The 17,110-nt window shown below is 42.3% G+C and overlaps 2 protein-coding genes across 7 annotated transcripts in view; one reads left to right on the top strand and one right to left on the bottom strand.

The window, feature by feature from the left end:
• The window catches only part of IQCK (IQ motif containing K), a 126,238-nt gene that overhangs the window by 106,021 nt on the left and 3,107 nt on the right, over positions 1-17,110 (top strand). For 2 of the 6 annotated variants that reach the window (XM_019921797.3, XM_019921796.3), the window contains one exon: positions 481-2,729. The exons of the other annotated variants lie outside the window; for them this stretch is intronic. In XM_019921797.3, the coding sequence (XP_019777356.2) occupies positions 481-704 (224 nt within the window). In that variant the 3' untranslated portion in view covers positions 705-2,729. Of the gene's footprint in view, positions 1-480; positions 2,730-17,110 lie in introns of those variants that run through there. 6 annotated transcript variants of the gene reach the window in all.
• GPRC5B (G protein-coupled receptor class C group 5 member B) overlaps positions 5,948-17,110 on the bottom strand; it is a 36,142-nt gene continuing 24,979 nt past the window's right edge. The window contains exon 4 of the mRNA XM_033840841.2: positions 5,948-6,157. Coding sequence (XP_033696732.1) covers positions 6,134-6,157 — 24 coding nt within the window. The 3' untranslated portion in view covers positions 5,948-6,133. The remainder of the gene's footprint in view (positions 6,158-17,110) is intronic.

Below are 17,110 nucleotides of genomic sequence, written 5' to 3'. Positions count from 1 at the left end.
ACATTCTGTGCTTTGCTGGAGAGAGTGGGGTGAGATAGTGAGAGCCAGAGAGTAACTGGGGAGGGGAGAAGAGAGAAGGGTAGCCTGGGTATTTGGCACTTTAGGAGAATTTTGGGGGGAAGAGTAGGGATGTTTAAAGGCAGTTCCTCTTTGGTCCTATATTTGAGGAGTGGGAAGCATATTTCCTAGATTGAGGGCTTTCCTATCACCACACCTGGGTCTGTCACACCCAGGGGTGACTTTCTGAATGAAAATGGAGCTTACAGAGGAAGGGTGATGGGAAATCTCTCCTGCCATGGTGTGCAGCCTGCAGGACAGCGTTACCTCTATCCTTAGCTGCCACCCCTGGGTGTCTGCAGAGATCCACGGTCCTTATGAAAGCCTCATGAGTGCCTACCACGTACCTTAAATATATTATTATATCTTTAATCTTCACAACAAATGGAATGAGCATAAACTATTATCACCCCTATCTTTCAGGAGAGGAAACTGTCTCAGAGGTTAAGTCACTTGGTTTTGGTCAACAGCTGCTAAAGAGCAGAGCTGAGGACATTTACAACTTTCCACAACATCATACTGCCTTGCTGTTCTCACACCCTTCCTTTCCACCAGTCCATGAATGGGTAGGCTGTGGGAGAGGTCTGGAATCCATGCTCTCAAAAGTGCAACAGAAGTTCAATGCAGAAACGAAGGTCACACCATAAAAAGCAATGAAGGACTGATACATGCTCGAACGTGGACGAACCTTGAAAACTGAAAAACTTGGAAGCTTGCTAAGTGCAAGAAGACAGACACAAAAGACCACATATTATATGATTCCATTTATGTGAAATGTCCCCTATAGGAAAGTCTATAGAGATAGAAAGTAGATTAGTGCTTGCCTAGGGCCAGGAGGCTGAGGGAATGGTCGTGATAGCTAAAAGGTATGGGGATTCTTTGGGCGATAATGAAGATGTTGTAAAATTGATCGTGGTGTCGGTTGCACCTGTCTGTGAATATACTAAAAACCATTGAATTGCGTACTTTAAATGAGTGAATTGTATGTTATGTGAGTTATATTTTCATAAATCTGTTACATAAAATAAAAATGAAGGCACAGACTACCTCACATCCATAAAGATGGATACTATCAAAAAATAGAAAATAACAAGTATTGGTGAGGATGTGGAAGAATTGGACCCATTATGCATTGTTAGTGGGAATGTAAAATGATGCAGATAAAGGGTTCCTTAATAAATTTTTAATTGGAATTACCATATGATCCAGCAATTCCAGTTTGGGGTAAATACAAGAAAGAGAGCAGAGACTCAATGAGATGTTTGTATACATATGTTAATGGTAGCATTATTCACGGTAGCCAAAAGGTAGAAGTAACCCAAGTGTCCATCAGTGGATGAATAGATAAGAGATATGTGGTATGTCCATACAATAGAATATTATTCAGCCTTAAGAAGGAAGTTCTGACACATGCCATAATGTGGATGAACCTTGAGGACATTATGCTGAGTGAAATAAGCCAGTCACAAAAAGGCAAATACTGTATGATTCCACTTAAATGAGATACTTAGAATATGGTGGTTGCCACGAGCTGGGAGGAGGGGAGAATGGGGAGTTCTTGTTTAATGGGTACAGAGTTTCTGTTTTGCGAGATTAAAAGAGTTCTAGAGATGGATGGTAGTGGTGGTTGCACAATATGAATGTACTTAATACCGCTGAATTGTGCACTTTAAAATGGTTAAGATGGTAAATTTTATGTTATGTGTATTTTACCACAATAAAAAAAATTAGGAGGAAAAACAATGAAGGCACAGACCCCAAATTACCTCATGGATCGCTCCCTTACCTCCATCAGGCTCTGCTTAATGTCATCTTCTCAGTGTGCCCTCCCTGACCCCCCCCACCCCCATCCCTCTGCCCTGCTTGTCCCCAACTAGCATGTTATCTACAGGGTGATTCAAAAAGAACTGACTGGGCTTCCCTGGTGGCGCAGTGGTTAAGAATCTGCCTGCCAATGCAGGGAACACGGGTTCGAGCCCTGGTCTGGGAAGATCCCACATGCTGTGGAGCAACTAAGCCCGTGAGCCACAGCTACTGAGCCTGCGCGTCTGGAGCCTGTGCTCCGCAGCAAGAGAGGCCACGACAGTGAGAGGCCCGCGCACCGCAATGAAGAGTGGCCCCCGCTTGCCACAACTAGAGAAAGCCCTCACACAGAAACGAAGACCCAACACAGCCAAAAATAAATTAATTAATTAATTAAAAAAAAAAGTGGAAGTGTAGCAGTTACATAATAAGAATATAATATCTTTAAAAAAAAAAAAAAGAACTGACTGCTTCCAAACTTTTGTTACAACATGCATGGGCACAGATTAAGAACTTGGTGTCGGTGCCAATTCTTCTTTGCAGCTTTGGAGAAATAAAGAAATGTGTGATTGCCCTTCAACCCTGGCTGCAATAGAGAATCTGGGACAATGCCAGCTCCAGGATGGCTGGGTGCCCCGTGTCCTCTGTTTGTTCCGGTGGCTACATGTAGAAGATCTGTTATGTTGTAATTGCTATGTTAGTTCCTTAACAAATTGTCTTTGACTATGTGATGTATTTAATTGTATTTAGTCACCGATTAATAATTATTTAAGTTTTTAATTCTTTTGAATTGCCCAGGATTTTAATGATTTATTTTGTTTATTGTTTGTGTGACTGCACTGGAATATGGAAGCTTCCTGTGGCGCTTGGATGATTTTTCCTTTCTGTGTCATTCACCGCTCTATCCCAACTCCTAGCACAGTGCCCGGCATGTATGTGGTAGATGTTCAAGAAACATTTGTTGATTAAATGACTGAATCTGTGTTACACAATACCCTTCCCAAATCATCCAGCTTGGTAAACACCCTATGGACAAAGTCAATCTAAGGTAAACAGAACTGTTTCCAAGCAACCAACCAGATAAATAAAAGGAAATATATTATCCATCTTTTCTAAAATAATAAAAAGGACTGTTCACATTCCTGTGTGCTTACTATGAAGCAAGCAATGTTCCAAGCACATCTTTAGTAGGAACTCAGTCTTCTCAGCAGCCCTTTGAAGTAGGTACTGTATGGTCTCCATTTTATAGATGAAGAAACTGAGGCACAGAGAGGTTGAACAATGTACCCAGGGCCACCCAGCAAGGAAGTAGCAGACTGGGCAGCTTGGGAGTCCTTCCTCTTCCCCACTTCCGATGCCGCAATGCACAGATGTTATTTATGGAGTTAAGCTCCAGAGAAATCTGTTGGTGTTTTGTTTCATGCGAAATCCATCAGGACCCAACCTCTGATTAAGTTGCTGAGAGCGTGAAGCACATGTTCCTTTACGCCTGTTAACCTGGTTTAAAGGGCAATGGTCCTACCCATCTAATTGTCCCGCCTTCTCTCTATAAGTGCCAGTCCAACCCTGTTGATGCATGGTATTCACCGTGAGGATCTAAATTTAGGATCTGAGCAGCTAAAGTCTCTTGCCAATTTTCAGATTTGTCTCTCATTAGTCCAGGACATGGAAAATTTTAGAGGTATAGAGCTATGGAGGCTAGATGTTAAGAAGGACAGACTGATTCCTTTTAGAATAACTTAAAAACCGTCCCTTTATCAAAGTAATACATTCTCATTTTGCAAAATACAGAAAAGTATCAAGAGATCAAAAAAGGGTATCCACCATGCTGTCACTGATAATACTTTGGTGTATAGAAAGACTTTTTAAAAAGTGCTTTATTTTATCCCATGAGCAGGAGGGAGGTAGAGGAGACTGAGTCTGTTGTATGTGTTCTACTTTCACCATGTGTCTTGGAGTTGCCCTCATTTGCTTTTCGTGGCATCTGAAGACTTGTCATTTAAGAGGTTTTAGAGTGACCTTTGAAGCTGTCCAAGTGAGCCGCTAATAGCGGCAGCAAGAGTACTGGGCCTGGAGTCCCAAGATTTATATTCAAACCCTAATTGGAAGCTTCCTAGCTGTGTATCTTTGAGCAAAGCACTTAACCTTCCTGATCTTCCATCTTCTAACTTTAAAATGAAATTAACACCCTCCTAAAAGCCCAACTGAGAGGCAAGGTTATTTGAGTTAAATAGACTTGAGCTAATGCTCACCTATAAATTCTCACTGGCTGTGTGACCTTGAGACAGTTACTTAACCTCTCTGACCTTCCATTTCTTCATCTGTACAATAGAAATTATAAAAGTATTCCCCTCACTGGATCCTAGAGAAACCCATATGAGACAGTGCATGTAACACGTTTAGTCCAATACTCACAGACAGTAGGGGTTCAATAATGATCAATTACTATTGTAAATCATACAATTTATGAATCATGTTAGAGCAGTGTTTTTCCCACTGTGGATGGTGAAAACAGTTAGTGGGTTGCCACATGCATTTTTAAAAATGAAATAATCTCAGTTCTTACATTTAAGTCTTTAATCCATTTTGAATTTACTTTTCTATATGGTGTGAGAAAGTAGTCCAGTTTTATTCTTTTAAATGTAAGACCTGGAACCATAAAACTCCTAGAAGAAAACATAGGCAGTACGTTCTTTGACATCAGTCTTAGCGATTTTTTTTGGATATGTCTCTTCAGGCAAGGGAAATAAAAGCAAAAATAAACAAATGGGACCACATCAAACTAAAAAGCTTTTGCACAGAGAAGAAAACTATCAACAAAACGAAAAGGCCGCCTACTGAATTGGAGAAGATATTTGCAAATGATATATCTGATAAGGGGTTAATATCCAAAGTATACAAAGAACTCATACAACTCAACATCAAAAAAAGCCCCAAACATTTAAAAATGGACAGAGGATCTGAATAGACATCTTCCCCATGTACCAACCAGCTTTAGGTCAAGATAGGTCAAGATTCCATCATTCCTGAAGGCTCCGCCATGCCCCATCCCAATCAATCCACCCTGCCTACCTCATCTTCCTGACCTCTCACCCCCTGCCCCCCAGGTAATCACTGTTTTGGTTTCTATCATCCTCGACTAGTTTTACCTGTTTTTTGATCATCATTTAAATAAAAGTCTTTTATATCTGGCTTGCTCACTCCACATGTTATGTGATTCAGCCATCTTGGTTGTATCAGTAATTTGTTCTTTTCCACTGGTGGTATAGTATTCCTTTGCATGAATATACTACAGTTGTTTATCACTCTACTCTTGATGGATATTTGAGTTGTTTACAGTTTTTAGTTATTATGAATAAAACTGCTATGAGCATTCCTGGTGAATATCTAAGAGTATCTCTTGAGTGTACACCTAGGAGTAGAATTCCTGGATCATGGTCCATTCGATCTTTTTACAAAAATAAATCCCCATATGAGAAATGTTTCCAGCAAACGGTGCCAGGAAAAAATGTAGCTCCCCTTGGGGAAATGGTTTGCTTCTTCCCTAACTTCTCCTTTTTGCCTAGTCTGCCAGGAAGCTCAGAGTTCAATTTAAACCTCATTTATAGCAACTTACTGACTCTTCTTGGTTAGCATATCTAAATTCTTCATTTCTCTTCAGACTTGGTTTTCTTTTTTCTATTTTTATTAACTATATATTTTTTGTAAATTATCTGAAATCCTTTTAGGGAGGAAGCAGGATATAAATACATTCAGGAAGAAAATAGGTATTTGCCTTGTTTACAGCACAAAGAGGTTGTGAATCTCACATGAGATAATGTACATGAGAGAACATTAAACACTGAGAAGCCCGGCCCGGAGGAGTTGTCATTAGTGTGTATTCGACTCTTGAGGAGATGTGAGCTTCAGCAGCTTTGTAGAAAAGGAGAATACTGCTGGCACTTGTTTTAACAGAATTTTTAAAAATAACTTTCTTCTTAACTGATTAGAAAAGTAATACTTGCCCTTTGTGGAAACTTGAACAAAAAAGTAGATAATTCTAAGTCTCACCATCCCGAGATAACTGCTATAAAAATGTCATCTTTCTTTTTTAAAAATAACTTTATTTTGGGCTTCCCTGGTGGCGCGGTGGTTGAGAGTCCCCCTGCCAATGCAGGGGACACGGGTTCATGCCCCGGTCCGGGAGGATCCCACATGCTGCGGAGCGGCTGGGCCCGTGGGCCATGGCCGCTGGGTCTGCGTGTCCGGAGCCTGTGCTCCGCAACGGGAGAGACTACAACAGTGAGAGGCCCGCGTACTGCAAAAAAAAAAAACAAAAAAATCTTTATTTAGATATAATTCATATATCATACAATTCAGTGACTTTTAGTATAGTCCAAGAATTCACCACCATTACTACAATCAATTTTAGCACATCTTCATCACCCCCAGAAGAAACCCTACTCCCGTTAGCTATAAGCCCGCAAGACTCCCATTCTTTCCATTCCCAGACAACCACTAATGGACTTTCAATCTCTATAGATTTGCCTTTGTGACTGGCATCTTCACTTTGCACAGTGTTTTCAAGCTTCATCCATGTTGCAGCACATATTAATACATCATTTCTTTTTATGACTTGTATTACTCAGCTGCCATAACAAAATACCGTAGACTGGGTGACTTAAACAACAGACATTTTTTTCCCCACAGTCTGGAGTCTGGATTTCCAAGATCAAGGTGCCAGCATGGTTGGGTCTGGTGAGAGCTCTCCTCCTGGTTTGCAGAAGCTGCCTTCTAGCTGAGTCCCCACATAGTGGAGGGAGTGTTCTTGTAACTCCTCCTCTTCTTATAAAGGTACCCGTTCTATCAGATCAGGGCTCTACTCTTATGACCTCATTTAACTTTAATCACCTCCTTAAAGGCCCCATCTCCAGTACAGTCACATGTGTGGATTTAAGGCTTCAACATATGGATTTGAGGGGGACACAACTCATGGCCAGATAATATTCCATTGTATGGATGTATCACATCTATGCATCTGTTCATCGGTTGATGGACATCTGAGTTTTCACATTTTGGCTATTATGAACAATGCCACTATGAACATTCATGTGCAATATTTTGTGTGGACACATGTTTTCATTTCTCTTGGGTATATACAGTAAGGAGCGGAATTCAGGGGTTATATGGTAACTGTAGGTTCAGTTGGTTGAGGAACTGCCACACTGTTTTCAGAGTGGTTGTGCCATTTTACATTCCCACCAGCAGTGGATGAGGGTTCCAGTTCTTACACATCCTCACCAGCACTTACTATCTGTCTGTTGGACTATAGCCATCTTTGTGGATGTTAAGTGGTATCTCAGTGTGGTTTGATTTATGTTTCCCTAATGCCTAATGATGTTGAGTATCTTATCAGGTGCTTATTGGTCGTTTGTATAGCTTCTTTGGACAAATGTCTATTCAGATCCTCTGCCTTTTTTTTTTTTTTTTTTGCGGTACGTGGGCCTCTCACTGCTGTGGCCTCTCCCGTTGCGGAGCACAGGCTCTGGACGCGCAGGCTCAGCGGCCATGGCTCACGGGCCCAGCCGCTCCGCGGCATGTGGGATCTTCCCGGACCGGGGCACGAACCCGTGTCCCTTGCATCGGCAGGCGGACTCTCAACCACTGCACCACCAGGGAAGCCCTCCTCTGCCTTTTTAAATTGGATTGTCTGTCTTTTATTGAGTAGTAAGGATTTTTTAAAATGTATTTTAGACACAAGTCTCTAATCAGAGGTATGTTTTGCAGTTGCATGGGTTGTCTGTTAACTTTCTTGAAAGTGGTGTATTTTGAAGCATGAAAGTTTTAAATTTTGTTGATGTCCACTTTATTTTTTCATTTCTTCCTTGTGCTTTTGGTGTCATATCTAAGAAATCACTGTCTAATCTATTGGACCATGGACCATGTCTAAACCACTTTTTTCCACTCACTTTTTTTCAAGAGCTTTATGGTGTTAGGGATTTTATTTAGGTCCCTGACCCATTCTGAGTTACTCTGTGTATGTGGTGTAAGTTAAGGGTCCACCTTTATTCTTTTGCCAGTGGATATCCAGTTGTCCTGCAGCATATGTTGAAGAGACTATTCTTTCCCCCATTGAATGGTCTTGGCACCCTTGGTGAAAATCAGTTGACCATAAATGTAATAAATAAATACATAAATTTAATAAATAAGTGTTCACTTCTGGATTTCCAGGTCTATTCCATTGATTTATATATTTATCCTTATGCCAGTACCACCCAGTCTCAATTACCGTTGCTTTTAGTAAGTTTTTAAATGGGAAAGTGTGAGTCCTCCAACTTTGTTCTCTTTTTTCAAGACTGTTTTGGCTATCCTGGGTCCCTTGAACTTCCAGTTGTCATCTTTCATGTCAATCTTTCTGAAAATGGATCTCTATCTTTAAGTTTACACTGGAGAGATCATACTTCATAGCAGTTATTTTCATGTATCCTTGCTTTTTTCACCTAGCTTTACATGGTAAACATATCCCCGTATATTATAAACTTATTTTACATGATGAGCTACATAATTTTTTTCTTATTGGACACTTCTTTCTAAGTTTCACCATTATAAATATTGCTGCCATGGCTGCCTTCATTCCTAAGAGAATTTAATTTCATTTGTGCAGCTATTGAAGATATTTTTACATATTGAAAACGTCACTCTTTTAATTCAAACTTTGAGATGATTTCCTGAAGAGCAGTAGAATAGGGACAGGCAAATGAGGTGTCAAATCCCACATTTGCATCTTAGAAAAGGCACTTACCTTTCAGAACCTCAGTGTTCTCATCTGAAAATTGGAGATAATAATACCTTCAGAGACTCGTTTTGAAGGTTAAAGACTACGTAGGGATATATGACCTTGTACAACACCTGACATATTGTAAGAACTCAATAAATAGTACTTATAATGATTATTATTATTTTCATCATTGTTGTTGTTATTGTTGCTAGCTATATTAAAGTTGCAACAGGCAGCGGAAATGGAGCGGTCTACCTGTGAGGAAATGGTGAGGTGACGTTCATGTCTTTCCTATCAGCCTGGGAATTGCGGTCAGAATGAGTAGACACTAAATGTTTTCTCACATCAGCCAAAGAGAAGTGTTTCGATATCATGCACCAAATAAATGTCCATATTCCTAAATATTTGTTTGTATCTAAGATCAGTGTCTTAGGATCGTTTCCCAGCAATGGCTGTGAGAGGGTTTAACCCAATTCATGTAACTCTTGAAGATATTGTTTGCATATTGAAAACACTTATCTTTCAATTCAAACATATATTAGCTCCAAGAGAGCATGGCTGTGTCTGGCACGTTCGTCATTTTCGGTCTTTGAGTCAACAAACACAATAGGTGCTGGCAAAGGAAGGCAAGAAGGAAGGCGTCAGACCCCAAGTTATATTTTGTTATATTTTGCCTAGGAAACGAGGCAAACAGCGGTTTGAACCCTGACGAGGACCGCCATTTATTAAGCACCTGTTGCATCTGCTGTGTGCCAGGCGCTCTTCTGGCGGATTTGTGTATGTGATCTCAGTTAATGTATTTAAATATCAAGATTGCCCTGTGCAATAAGATCCGCAAGGAGCCCAGTTTTATAGGTGAGGGAACAAGCTTTGAGAGGGTTAGCGACTAGGCCAAGGGCATGCTGGTAGTAAGTGCTAGAGACTGGATGCAAATACTTGCCTCTCCGATACTAAAGTCTGGGCATCCCCACTGACTTGGAGAATCCTTTATATTGCTGGAAAAGATGTGTGTCCTTTTGACAGTCTGGAGTCTGAGAGAGAAAGGCCTGGGGGCTTCCAAAGGAAGCTAGAGTAGGGTTTCATTCGTTGGTTCAGCCAAGATTGATCGAGCGCCTGCTGTGGGCGCAGGACTGGACCTGCCAGATGCTGGAGGTTCAGTGGAGAACATAAGCCAACATGTTGTTCTACTCGAAACTCAAGCCTAGTGGGGAAGCCAGACACTATTCCAATAATCACGTGAATCCACGATTACAGACTGTGACGAGTGCTCTGAAGAAGTTCAGGCTGCCTCGAGAGACTTCAGCAGGGGGTTTGAATAGGTTCCCCTAGAAATTAACTAGATGTGAATGGCAGGGAGGGCTTTTGGATGAGGGAAGGATGGAGGCAGAGACCCTGAGCCTGGAAGGGGGACTGAAAGAAGGCCTGAGCGATGAGAGCAGGGTGTGAGGCACCGGGGAGCTGGGAGGGAGCAGTGGCCTCGGGGGACTTTGGGCTTGATCCTGAGGGCAGCAGGGAGCCTTTAAAGGGCTTTAGCAGGGCAGTGGCATCATCAGATGGGCTTTATAGAAAGATGAGCATGGCTGCAGGTGGGAGATGGATCGGATGACCTGGTAGCAGTGGAACTGGACAGAAGTGGATGGGTTTAGGAGACATTTAGAGGGTAAAAATGACTAGATGATATGAGTGATCCTTTCTAAAAAGTAGTTTTGTTTGGGGGTCAGTAAGTTTCTCACCAATGTCAGGGCTTGAAAAATTCAAATCTTCTTTTCAGTACACCAGTGGGCTTCCTATTAGAAAGAACTCTGTAGTTGAAACTCTTGGAATGTTACTTCCCATCTCCTTCTTTTAAGGTTTGATAAAGTTGGCTTCGTCATCGGGGTTTCTTGACTGGACCCCTGTCTGCCTCGCGTTCTGGACCAACTACCAAGATAATGAGTGAATACTGCCCCAGTCCCTAGTTACAGATTGAAATAGTTTCTCAATTAATTATTAGCTTGTTACACTCACAGAGGAGCTATATAAAAATAAACTGGAGGATCTGTTTCCATTTCACTTAAAGGCAGCATTCAATATACAGGGCTTCTGCCAGTCTGAACTGGATGAGAACTGTTTATAACCCGAGTTCATTCAAAATGCCTGGGATATTTCTAAAGGTTCAGTCTTGGCAGCAGCAGCTGAGAATGCAGAGATAAATAAAAAAGTCATAAGACACGGCTGACAGGGTTCTTCTGTGTTCATTCACACCCCTGACTCCCTAGGCTTTTGAAGACGCAGAATTTAGAAGGACAGCCTACTAGATGGTGGCTATTTAAGCTGCTGTGCTAGATCTCCAATCTTGATGCTAACGCGAAATGGAGCTACCCTTGTAAATTCAGATGTAAAAAGAAAATACTAATAGATGTATAAACACATGAGTATGACGTAAGCTCACTTAAATAATTTAAAGAAAATTTGTTTTAAAAAAGCATATTTTCCAGCTTTTCTACAGCCACTGCATTGCCTATATAATTAAGAAATAATTTTATTGAGCATCTACCATGTGCCAGGCAATGGGTACCATCTCATTTCACACTCGCAGTCTCCTGAGAGGAAGGTCTTACTGTCCCCATTTTATGGGTGAGGGAGCTGAGGCTTCAAAGAGGTTAAGAGACTTGCTCAGGTCACCCAGTTGGTAAATGATGGTAAAAGCCAAGTCGCCTGGCTCCAGAAGGTGTGCCCTGAGCAACTAAGCTGTGCTCCAATGGCCCCATTTCTTCCCCTGTTGGAGCCTCAGTTTCCCTCATCTGTGAAAAACATGGCTTTTATTAAATGTCTCTCTTTCCAGAAATCAAGATCCTTTCCAGGGTCAAAACTTGATGTTGAGATTCTGTTTTAATATAACTATTGTTGTCACTTCCAGCACCAAATGTTTCCATTTAAAATGCTGCCTTCCAGGAGACTTCGCCCTGAGTTTACATTGTTTAGAAGTCAACAACAGTAATTACTGCACGTTCAAGACTGTCACATCTGCCCCAGTGCCTTGTGGCTTCCAAGTTGGCTCAACTTTCCTCAAAATAGCACAGCCCAACATCTGGCACAGTTAAGAAAGGGGGGTAAACATACCAGACTATTGACATTACCCTCTACACGTCAACATTTCTTTCTTTTTAGAAAGAAAATCTTCCATGACATATTCTTCCAGTGGGGACGTGGAGGGTTTTTTTCATATTTTTTTTCGATATTCTTCAGATTTTCTATAATGACTATGAACAGATTTTATAATTGAAAAATAATCTTATTTTAAAAATTCAGTCCAGTAAAAACAGAAAAAAAAAAAAAAAAACCTTGGTAATATATATTGTACACTCCCCTACCTCCTAATTGGAAAGTATACAACCTGACTTTAAGCTCTGTTGGATTATTCTGGGTGGTGATAAGGGACCCAATTCATACTCTGCATTCGTATGACATGATGGTTAAGACCATGGATTTTGGACTCAGACCAGGCTTAGAGTTCTGGCAGGGCCATTTATTTAGCTCTGTGACCTTGGGCAAGTTGCTTAGTGTCTCTGAGCCTTAATTTTCTCATAGGTAAATGGGAATAATGATAGCATCTACCTCCCAGAGTGGCTGGGGTGATTGAACAAGATGATAAATTTGTGTAAAGCCCTGAACATAATGTCTAACATTCAGTAAATGCAAATTTTCTACTTAACAGTGTGATACGGTTACTAATCTGTTTCAAGTGTGGAGCCCTCAGGGACTGTCAGGCACCTTAGACTCTGCCCTGGATCTGAATGAAAACGTCCTCAGATTTTGATGCCTATTCTCTTCCTCCCCATTTTCCTATTTTATTTTATTTATTTAATTTAATTTAATTTAATTTTTTGTTGAGGTCAAACTCACAGACAGCAGGGTGCCCTAGTCCTAAGTGTGCAGCACAGTGAACTTCTCTGTATGCACACACCACGTAACCAGCACCTGGATCAGGATGAAGAAGGGTCACCGCAGAATAGTTTTGCTTATTCTCAAACTTCACATAAATGGAAAGAGTATGGACTCTGTGCCTGGCTTCTTTTGCTGGCTGTTACATCTGGGAGAGTCAACCAAACTGTTGAGGGCAGCAGTAGTTTCCTCTTTTTCACTGATGTGTAGTGTGCTTTCCTGTGAATAGTATCACAATGTGTATATCTCTTATTGATGGACACTTGGGTTGTATCCAGTTTTTATGAACATTCTTGTATATGTTTTTTGGTGGATGTAAACTCACTTCATTTGAGGATTAGCCAGGAGTGGAACTGATGGGCCTGAGAGTATATACATAATACTTAATTTGGCAAGATCCTGCCAAATCATTTGCTAAAGTGTTGGCACTGTTTCCCATCCCCACTAGCGATGCCTGAGCATTAAGTTGTCCTGCATCCTCACCGACACTTAGTATGATGAGTCTTTTTCATTGTCATCATCCTGGTGGGTGTGTAGTGGCTGTCTCACTGTGGCTTTAATTTCTTTGATGCACACCTTTTTAGGTGCTTATCAGCCATTGGGACATAAATTCATTTCTAAACTCAGTTATGCTCTGAGGAAATCTGGTAGCTCAGCTTGCCCGAATTACACTTTAAGGATGGACACACAAGCTCTGAGAGAGGTCTCAGAGACACTCCTGCAACTAAAACACCAGAGTTTGGGGCACACATTCCAAAACATCTACACTGGCTTCGTCTGCTTACTTGCAAATCCTTGGCCATGTTTGATAGCTGAGCTTGCAAGATAACTAACTTTCAGATGATGAGTGACATGTTATAAGTTTTAAAAGATGCTAAGTGAACTCTTTAGCTGCATTTCAGCCTGTATTTCTACAGGCCACTCAGGGGAAAAGAAGTCACATTTGTTGAATATCTACAACGTATCAGTCCCTGCACTGGGCACATTCGGTACATTATCTCCCTAATCTCATAAGGACTCCGTGAGGTCAAGATTATTTTACTTAGTTCAAACGAGGAAAAGGGGTTGGGGCTGGGGTCACCCGGCTAGCAGATGGCAGAGCCAGGATTTGAACACTGGGTCTGCTTGACACCAAAGTCTACCCTTCTGTGAGCAAGCAAACTGAGGGGGAAACATTACTTTTCTACCAATCAGAAACTATTCCTAGCATACATTTCCTTAATATTTTTTCAGTGGTCACCTCTACTAAGGCAACTTCACCCTTGAGTGGATCTTTCCCTGGGGTCTCCCAACAGTGGGTCTGCTGATACTGGGAGGCCAGCTCCCCTGGGACTCCCCAGCTCCCGACCTCTCCTCCTCCCTGCCTCTCCCCACCTCTGCGGTCTGCCTGACTGCAGTAACACCGTGTACACGTTGATGCCCTGACAGTCTGTTTATCTCCTGTCTGGTATATTTTCTGGTAATTCTTTTAGAAAGTTTTCCCCAATGGTATAGCGATGCACGTGGACGGTAGACATTTGGGAAAACAAAAATACACCCATTTCTTTTTAATCGTTTTATCTACATTTAGTTTTTTTAAGAGTTGAAATGCTGGGCCACCACTTAGTTATGAGTGTAATTTTATTTTTTACAGGGCAGTCACATTTAAAGGATGTATTATGAACATCTCACTCAGGACTAAACAAAGAATGGGAATCACTTGTTTTCAAGAAAAATAAACTTTTTTTTCAGAAAAGCAAGAGGGAAAACAAGGGCAGAGATGACTGAGTGAAAGAACCTGGCTTCCACTTTACCTTTGGAGCCATCGGCTTTGTTGGCTTTCAACACCACCAGACAGAAGCCACAGTGTCCCCCTTGGAGACACTGTTCACTTTTGGAATGGAGCAATTTAAAATTTGCATCATTGAAATTTATAGGAATTTTGTAAATTCCACTGTCATTTGCTCTTGGCAGGTCTCCTTGTTCCTTCAAACTTTGCAAAAGCACATTTTGAATGGTTTCATCCTATTTTATCAAGTTTATAAATTATCAGGGATCTACTCATTCCACAGGTGTTGGGCATTTTGGTCGTTCCTAAACTGTCTCTGTGGGACGAGATGTGGGAGCAGCACCTTTTGTTGCATCTTCATTACAGAAATCTTCATCTCCCTGGGGAGAGAGACCGCGACCCTGTGGAGGTTAAGGGCATGGATGCAGGAGCCGGACAGCCCACAGTGTGACCCCAGGCTCCTTACCTAACCTGCGTGCCTGTCTCCTCATCTGTACGGTCATCGGGGAAAATAACAGCACGCACCTCACTGCCGCTTCATATGCGCGAAGCGCCCAATAAGTACCATAGAAGTGTTGTCTTTTTACCCGGAATCCTAAAAACTGGGTGCTAATTGGATAAAAATATATTTTAAGCAATATCTATCTATCTGTCTGACTTGAGGGTGTGAGCCAGTCTCTCTGTAACCCCAGGACCCATCTGTGTGATGGAGTCACATTTACTGAAGCAGCTTCTCTCTTTGGTGTGTAAGCATCTCTAATTCCCTGTTAATTTTCCTGCCTCCCCCTCTGTGAGCTTCTTGAGGTCAAAGACTGTGCCCTGAAAATAGTAATAGCTAATATGTAGTGTGTGCTTCTCTGGATCAGTCTCAGTGCTGAGCACTTTGCGGGTCTTGCCCCTCCCGGGCCCTCAGGAGGCAGGGCCCCCGCTCAGAAGTGGGCCCTCAGGAAACAGGCACTGAGTGATAGCTGAGTGATAGAGCGCTCTTTCCCAAACTTGTCACATCGGAAGGATCACTCAAAGCGCAGAGGTGGTGGGTGCTGATTCCCACTCACTCATCGAGATTCCGATTATCAAGGTTTGAGGCAGCGCCCAGGAATCTGTATTTTTGCCCCAGCTGGTCCTTTGTGCCAAGGCCACATCTGGGCAACACTGAATGAGTAGCTGGATGACGCTGTGGTCCCTGAATTTCCTCCCTATGTCTTAGGCAGCTTCTCTAGCCATGTCTGGGGTTCTCAGCTCTGTCAACTGAGTGACACAGGAGAGCGCGGGGGGCAGTGGAGAGGAGGAGAGCGTAAGCGGGTCTCACTAGCATGCAAGACCTTTCTTGTCACGCTGCCTTTAACTGAAGCTGGAGGGCTGGTGCATCACTCTGGGATCTTCCTCTCTCTCAAGGTCTTCCGTAACTGGCTCCGCACCAGTCCGCCAAGGGGTACCAGGACAGCGTAGGGCCATGGAGGCAGCCGTGTGTTGGTGCTGGAAGCCAACCACAGTGATGTCTCTAAACTAAGGTGGAAACTGGGGTCTTTCATCTCACTGCCTGCTCCCCTCCACTGCCTCTTCCCTTGCTCCTTCCTTCTACTGAATAACCTGCCTGTGCAAGGTTCCACCGAGACCTGGAGGAGAAAAACCACTAAGGAGAGACGTTATCTCTTCTTCATTTTTAGCAAAGTAATCCTTGTACATGGTTCCCGTGGTTACGGGTATATAGGATAAAACAGGAGGATGAATGAACGTCATCCCTGTCACCCTCTTCTATGGTAGTCACTTTGAGCTCTGAGCTGTTCCTCTGGGTGGTTAGGGTTAGGGTTAGGGAAAACTTTAGACACTATCTCCTGATTTCCTGATGTGACAGATGAGAATTAGCTCACTTAAATCCCATCCCCCCCTCCCAAAAGAGTTAAATTGCTCTTTCCCGTTCCTTAATTAGTTGACTTTGCAGTTTCAAGTTACAGACAACCATCTTTATTTCTTCTTACCTTTTCTTGGGAGGAGATGAAATAAACGTATAATAGCGACCATAAAACACAGATAGCTATAAAGCAAACACTCAGGTAACCACCATACCAGTTAAGGAAGTGTAACACTGTGAACACTTTTAAGGCTCCCCCTCCCACCATGAAGCCACTTACCCTAACTTCTGTGATAATCGTTCTCTTGCTTTTATTTAGATTCTCTTCATCTTTATATGCAACCCTCTACATTTAGATTTGCTAGCCATAGAGTCACACTGTATGTATTATTCTGTGCCTTGCATCTTTTTCTTCAATACCGTAAGCTAAGGTAAGCAGACACGGGTAGCTGTGGTTCGTTCGGGTTCAGTGCTGTGTACTCACTGTTCCAGTAAACCACAATTTATTTATGCAGTCAGCTGGTGATGGATTTTTGGGCTGTTTCCAGTTTTCTGCTATCATGAACATCCTCACTGATGTCTGCCAGTAACGTGTGCAAGGGCTTCTCCAGGGGCTGGATACAGGAATGGAATCGCTGCATTGTGGGGAATGTACATGCTCAGTTTCACTTAATATTGCCAGTTTTCCAGTGTGTTTGCACCGGTGGGCAGTCCCCACCTCCAGAGATTCTGACTTGATTGGCTGGGGTGGGGCTGGGCACCAGGAGTGTTCAGAGTTCCAGGTGATTCCATCATGAGGCTTCACAACACCTTTACTTCCAGTCCATCAACTCTAGTTAGTGTCTTGACTCTCCAACTTGAAGGAGTGTCCCCAGCATCCCTTTCTACTCTCCTCCTTCGAGACTTTTGTATAATGATCTGAAAGAGAGAGGGGCTTTTTCCCAGGCAA

The sequence above is a fragment of the Tursiops truncatus genome, chromosome 15, assembly GCF_011762595.2.
Source record: "Tursiops truncatus isolate mTurTru1 chromosome 15, mTurTru1.mat.Y, whole genome shotgun sequence".
NCBI lineage: Eukaryota > Metazoa > Chordata > Mammalia > Artiodactyla > Delphinidae > Tursiops > Tursiops truncatus.
Note: the sequence above shows the minus strand (reverse complement) of the source record. Positions and strands in the feature narration are given on the sequence as shown.